Source organism: Zootoca vivipara, chromosome Z (genome assembly GCF_963506605.1).
Source record: "Zootoca vivipara chromosome Z, rZooViv1.1, whole genome shotgun sequence".
Lineage (NCBI taxonomy): Eukaryota > Metazoa > Chordata > Lepidosauria > Squamata > Lacertidae > Zootoca > Zootoca vivipara.
Genome location: NC_083294.1, coordinates 15,352,600 through 15,359,665, shown reverse-complemented (window position 1 = coordinate 15,359,665; position 7,066 = coordinate 15,352,600). Strand labels below are relative to the sequence as shown.

Genomic DNA, 7,066 nt, shown 5'->3' with positions numbered 1-7,066 from the left:
TATGAAAGGAACATTTCGTACAAAGATTACCATAATCAAGGACAAAAGTGGTAAGGACCTAACAGAAGCAGAAGACATCAAGAAGAGGTAGCAAGAATACACAGAGGAATGATACCAGAAAGATATGGAGGTCTCGTACACCTCAGGTAGTGTGGTTGCTGACCTTGAGCCAGACATCTTGGAGAGTGAAGTCAAATGGGCCTTAGAAAGCATTGCTAATAACAAGGCCAGTGGAAGTGATGATATTCCAGCTGAACTATTTATAAATTTTAAAAGATGATGCTGTTAAGGTGCTACACCCAATATGCCAGCAAGTTTGGAAAACTCAGCAATGGCCAGAGGATTGGAGAAGATCAGTCTACATCCCAATTCCAAAGAAGGGCAGTGCCAAAGAATGCTCCAACTACCGCACAATTGCCCTCATTTCACACGCTAGCAAGGTTATGCTTAAAACTCTTCAAAGCAGGCTCAGGCAGTATGTGGACCGAGAACTCCCAGAAGTGCAAGCTGGATTTCGAAGGGGCAGAGGAACCAGAGACCAAATAGCAAACATGCGCTGGATTATGGAGAAAGCTAGAGAGTTCCAGAAAAACGTCTACTTCTGCTTCATTGACTATGCAAAAGCCTTTGACTGTGTCGACCACAGCAAACTATGGCAAGTTCTTAAAGAAATGGGAGTGCCTGATCACCTCATCTGTCTCCTGAGAAATCTCTATGTGGGACAAGAAGCTACAGTTAGAACTAGATATGGAACAACTGATTGGTTCAAAATTGGGAAAGGAGTACGACAAGGTTGTATATTGTCTCCCTGCTTATTTAACTTATATGCAGAATTCATCATGCGAAAGGCTGGACTAGATGAATCCCAAACCGGAATTAAGATTGCCGGAAGAAATATCAACAACCTCAGATATGCAGATGACACAACCTTGATGGCAGAAAGTGAGGAGGAATTAAAGAACCTTTTAATGAGGGTGAAAGAGGAGAGCGCAAGATATGGTCTGAAGCTCAACATAAAAAAAAACCAAGATCATGGCCACTGGTCCCATCACCTCCTGGCAAATAGAAGGGGAAGAAATGGAGGCAGTGAGAGATTTTACTTTCTTGGGCTCCTTGATCACTGCAGATGGTGACAGCAGTCACGAAATTAAAAGACGCCTGATTCTTGGGAGAAAAGCAATGACAAATCTAGACAGCATCTTAAAAAGCAGAGACATCACCTTGCCTACAAAGGTCCTTATAGTTAAAGCTATGGTTTTCCCAGTAGTGATGTATGGAAGTGAGAGCTGGACCATAAAGAAGGCTGATTGCCAAAGAATTGATGCTTTTGAATTATGGTGCTGGAGGAGACTCTTGAGAGTCCCATGGACTGCAAGAAGATCAAACCTATCCATTCTGAAGGAAATCAGCCCTGAGTGCTCACTGGAAGGACAGATCGTGAAGCTGAGGCTCCAATACTTTGGCCACCTCATGAGAAGAGAAGAATCCTTGGAAAAGACCTTGATGTTGGGAAAGATGGAGGGCACTAGGAGAAGGGGACGACAGAGGACGAGATGGTTGGACAGTGTTCTCGAAGCTACGAACATGAGTTTGACCAAACTGCGGGAGGCAGTGGAAGACAGGAGTGCCTGGCGTGCTATGGTCCATGGGGTCACGAAGAGTCGGACAGGACTAAACGACTAAACAAAAGACTGCAAGGTATCCCTTGCAGAAACCCGAAAGACAAGGATGCTGGCTCCAAGTGAATAGTCCTTTATTGAAATACAAATGCATATAGGGACAGCCTCAAAAATAAGGCTGCTACTGCCAAAAAACACATCCAAAGCAATGTTTCATACACACTTCCAGATTACACAAGTGATTTCAATTCACCAAAAAATCACAACACTCTTTGCAGTTGCAACCTAGTGTCATCATCCTGAACCAATCAAAATAGTTTTGCTTCTCAGATCAGACCTCACTGTATCATGTGATAACATATACTGTAATCATTTTTCAGCGTTTTTCTTTATTAAGATTTTGCGGGTTTCCCTATTCATTAAATGTCTCCCAATATCCTCTTTCATCTATCTACAAAACATTTCAAGATTGAGCACAACTGCCATACCTGGCTGATTTTCTTTTCATGCATTCAGCGGTCACCACAGATTCTAAGTGTTTCTTGTTTTCAGTGTTCTGGAACGAACATTCGCTATATACTGTACCTGAAAGCAACTCGTTCTGTACTGTAAAATGTAGGCACAGCCCCTTTTCAGTTTAGCCATAGGCTCAAAAGAAAATGGAATCATCAAAACATGAGGTTTTTCTCCATCACAAATTCATAGAGGTGAGGGCTATTGAAAGCTACTAACCACGATGGCGGGTGGCGCTGTGGTCTAAACCACTGAGCCTAGGGCTTGCCGATCGGAAGGTCGCCGCTTCGAATCCCCGCAATGGGGTGAGCTCCCGTTGCTCAGTCCCAGCTCCTGCCAACCTAGCAGTTTGAAAGCACATCAAAGTGCAAGTAGATAAATAGGTACCACTCTGGTGGGAAGGTAAACGGCGTTTCCAATGCGCTGCTCTGGTTCGCCAGAAGCAGCTTAGTCATGCTGGCCACATGACCTGGAAGCTGTACACCGGCTCCCTCGGCCAATAAAGTGAAATGAGTGCCGCAACCCTAGAGTCGTCCGCGACTGGACCTAACGGCCAGGGGTCCCTTTATCTTTTTAACCATGACAGCTGAGCTCTGCCTCCATTATTAGAGGCAGTAAATGCTTTTGAATATCAGTTGCTGGGAGCCAGAAGAGGGAAGACTGCTTTTGTGCTCAAACTGTATTAGTGGGTTTCTCGTTGGGGCATCTGGCTGACCACTGAGGACAGGATGTGGGACTGAATGGGCCACCTGTTGGCCTGATCCAGCAGGACTCTTCTTATGTTCTTAAGTCTTAAGTCCGCTGGACTAAATAAAGCCTCTGTTTTCACTTGGGGCTGGTAGAAGGAAAACAAATGTCTCCTGACCACCCTTATTTAAAAAAAATATACAGCCCCCTCCTTCACTATAATCTGCCCAGTGCATAAGTGGGGTGTTCCTTAAATGTTATACAGCATGCAGTCAAGGGCTTGCTTCACACAAAATACTGAGCTACAAACCCAGCACAAAGTAACCATGGTTTGTTGTTACTACTCAAGCCACAGATCCGTGCCAGATACCCACCAAGTCCCAGGGTTATGAGGAAAGTCAGCTGGAAAATGGAAGCATATCTCAGAGTTATATGTGAATATGGCCACTGCAAAACCCTGCAGAAACCAGAGCTACCTACTCTACTCATTTGTCATGCAAATTTAATGCATCAGCTCGCTCCCAGCTGTGACATTTAAGGATGCAGGGTATGAAGTGCTCTGTAGCAGGCTTAACCCCACACTGCTTGATGAATCTTCTGTTTTTACTATGAATTACTTTGCCCTGCAGGGTTGAAATAATAATAATAATAATAATAATAATAATAATAATAATAATAATAATAATAACCAGCAGCCTGACACCAAGTGGACTCGAGAAATTTAGAATTTCACAACCACTTAGAAATACACTTTTTAATCAGTATAAACAGGAAATAGGCGGTACAAAAATGTGAGATAACAAAGCAGTGGAATTCTAACTTCAATATTCATACTGGTACAGGAGGAGAAGGTGGTCACCTTTAAAAACATCTTGTCTTTGCTTTCTGACTAGTCCAGTAAGTTTAAAAAAAAAGCACTTGAAAGATGATCTCTAGGCAAAAATCAATCATTTGGCCTGTGCATCACCAGAGAAGAGGCAACATTTAATTAATGTCCAATCCAGGGTAGCGGTGGGGGGGGGGAGAGATTCCAAGCCACCTTTTTCTCTCCATCCGCTTTTCTTCCCCAAGTTGTAGAAGCGCTATGAAAAGGAATCAGTTCAACAATACTTATAAAGTCACATCAGGTTTACCTGACACACAAGGCTCGTTTTGTATGAACGAGGCACTGTTTGCAGACCACTCCACATCCTCTAGATGTTGTGCTCTTCTGGTGAAGGCATCTCAGTTTCCTTTGCCTGGCTGAGGCAAGGCAGATGGGGGGGGGGGCTACATCCAAAAGCTGATGGAAATGAACTCACAGGGGATTTCAAAATGGCACACGGGGTCTTATCTCTGCATGTGCCTAACAAAGGCCTGGACGAGCTGGAAGAGCGGCTCCTGCCCCTCGGGGCCTAGCTTTGAGGAAGACTTCCCTTGTGAAGAGGGGAGAATATTCACAGAAGCAGAACTGGGGCCACCCCGGCGGAAATAACGGGACAAGCTGGAAAGAAGCGTGCTCTGGAAATAAGAGATAGGGAGAGTTAGAGTCCTTCCTTCAGACTTTATTTCAATCCAGGACACAACCCTACCTTCTACTTTCTTCTACTATTTCAAAGACTGACATTTACCTGGAGATCAGTTGGGACAGGTGTACAGGGTTGTAGAACTTACGTTTTATGCAAAGTAAAATTGAAATGGGTAAACTGGACTAATGTATTAGCCATTAATTTAAGCAGATCTACTCTAGCACGGGAGGCAACCCACATGGAATTTCAAAGATGTGCATTAATTCACTCTATGCATGGACATTAACAACCGCAGACATTGACACATTGGTAGTGTTTTGGCTTTTTACATAATCATACAAAACAAACCACAAGAGTCATCTAGTCCAACCCCCTGCAATGCAGGAGTCACAGATAAAGAATCCCCAACAGCTGGCCATTCAAACCTCTGTTCAAACATATCCAATGTTATTTAATTGTAACTCTTGGGGTATAATACAAGCATCTAAACTACTTACCAGCTCAGAGCTGAGCTCCTGTTTCATCCGCTGCTTGTCTCGTGGGTGGACTGCTGGATCCTTCAGGTACCGGAGAGCCTGAGAGATGAGCAGGTAGAAACAGTTTTCCATTGTAAACATCAGAAGAGACCTGGAGGAGGAGGGAAGAGGTAGTGTCAAGCCAGCTGACAAATAAAAGACCAGATGGAACTCAGTGGTAAGCCTGGAAGCTAGAGGTACCGTTTCAACCCTAGGTAAACCTGAGCACAGATTCAACACTCGGGTAGGGCAAGGGACATTTTCACTGACTGGGCCTGTCCAACAACAGCTGCAAAAGTAGGTATCTCCTCTCGTGTCCCACTGGTTAACTGACAATTGCAAAAAGTTAAAACATGAACCTAGGATCTACAGAGCAAATCAAGCTTAAAGTGTACGGTATTGCTGGGAGGGAGGAGAGCCACCCTGTTTCCTGTTCCATAGGGCAGTAAAAGGAACTTAGGTACTTACTTGAGGGTCTTGTTCCCCTCCTGCTGGGTGGCCAGCCCTGCAGCCATAGTGAAAGGCTCCTTCATCTTATCCAGCTTTGGGGAGAAGGGAAAAGCTGTGTTATATTCAAAAGCTAGACATTCAGCCAGGCCCAGTGTATTCTGCAACCCCATGCAAGCACAGAATTCAGCACTGAATGCAGAATTCAGCTTTCATTTTTTTAGAGCAATTTTTAGGGAGCCTCTTCCCAATAAAGGAAATGTAGCTTTGATTCCTTTCCACCCTGAGGAAGGAACAGCACACAATGTATAGACAAAATTGCTGATCGGACAGTGAATGGAGGAGCAACTCCGGAAAATCCCTGCTGCCACAAAGCAAGGGACTGTCCCCAAGGAAGGGATAATTTTGCTCTGATTTGCCTGGGCAGAGCCATGTGTCTCAGGATAGCCTCCCGGGGAAGGGATGTAGCTTAAGAGATTGCTTTGCATGTGCGAGGTCCCAAGTTCAATCCCCACCAGCCACCTCAAAACATCCACTGAGACATCCCTTGACCACAATCTCTCACCTCTCACTATTGGTCTCTGTGACGCAATGGGTCAGTGCATCTGGCTGTTAACCAGAAGGATGGTGGTTTGATCCCACCCAGGGACAGCTGTGGGCAGGATTTCTGCACTGCAGGGGATTGGACTAGATGCCCCCTTAGGGGTCTCTTCCAACTCTACAATTCTATGATTCACACACAACTTTTTTAAACTCCTAGGACATCCTAGGACATCCTAAACTCAAGCACATCCCGTCCCAGTTCCCTTTTAGAAAAAAAACAGCTGTGCGCTCCCCTGATCCTTACTTCTCCCAGCATGTTCAGGGCCACATTGACTGTGGCCAGGAGGGTCCCAAAGGAGGGGGGCACTTCAGAATCAAAAGCTGGAGTGGTGAAGCTCAGCATGAAAAGGATGTCGTACTCGGCGAGGTCCAGTGACTACAACAGAAGAAGCAGGGTCAAAACCAAATGGAAGTCAAAATCAGTCTTTTATTGAGGCTGTATAGCAGGTGTGATTGAACCTCTGTCCCTCCGGGTGTGGCTGAACTACAACTCCCACCATCTCAGGCATTGCTTGCTGAGGCTGACGGAAGTTTTAGTTCAGCAACAGTCAGAGGACTGCAAGCCAGATGCAAAGACCAGCTAAATCTAGATTTCACCAATACCATCAGGAGTCACTTGATCTATCTATTTATTGATCATTTTATATCCAGACCTTTCTCCCAAAGAAGCCCAGGTTAGTAAATATGTCAATAATAACAAAATGAAAATGAAACTTTTAAAAGCAGTTTTTAAAATTTCAGAAAAACAAACTATCACCTACTCTCACAGCTAATAATTCCAGGTTATAATAATTTCATGGCCACCTAATGTCTGGTAAAGGTAAAGGTAAAGAGAACCCTGACCATTAGGTCCAGTCGTGACCGGCTCTGGGGTTGCGGCGCTCATCTCGCGTTATTGGCCGAGGTCGCCGCTTCTGGCGAACAGAGCAGCGCACGGAAATGCCATTTACCTTCCCGCTGTAGCGGTACCTATTTATCTACTTGCACTTTGAGGTGCTTTCAAACTGCTAGGTTGGCAGGAGCTGGGACCGAGCAACGGGAGCTCACCCCATTGCAGGGATTCGAACCGCCAATCTTCTGATCGGCGAGCCCTAGGCTCAGTGGTTTAACCCACAGCGCCACCCGCATCTGGTAAATCCCCCCTAATAGTTAATACAGAGGTAGAGAGACACAC

The 7,066-nt window shown here is 45.1% G+C and overlaps 1 protein-coding gene and 1 non-coding gene across 2 annotated transcripts in view; one reads left to right on the top strand and one right to left on the bottom strand.

The window, feature by feature from the left end:
- Positions 1–1,173: 1,173 nt before the first annotated feature.
- Positions 1,174–7,066, bottom strand: part of NUP188 (nucleoporin 188) — a 47,786-nt gene continuing 41,893 nt past the window's right edge. Inside the window, exons 41-44 of the mRNA XM_035113024.2 lie at positions 6,137–6,268; positions 5,311–5,384; positions 4,825–4,954; positions 1,174–4,319 (exon numbers count right to left, since the gene is read on the bottom strand). Coding sequence (XP_034968915.1) covers positions 4,149–4,319; positions 4,825–4,954; positions 5,311–5,384; positions 6,137–6,268 — 507 coding nt within the window. The 3' untranslated portion in view covers positions 1,174–4,148. The remainder of the gene's footprint in view (positions 4,320–4,824; positions 4,955–5,310; positions 5,385–6,136; positions 6,269–7,066) is intronic.
- Positions 5,867–5,940, top strand: TRNAN-GUU (transfer RNA asparagine (anticodon GUU)). Its single transcript has one exon. It is a non-coding gene; the product is annotated as a tRNA-Asn (tRNA).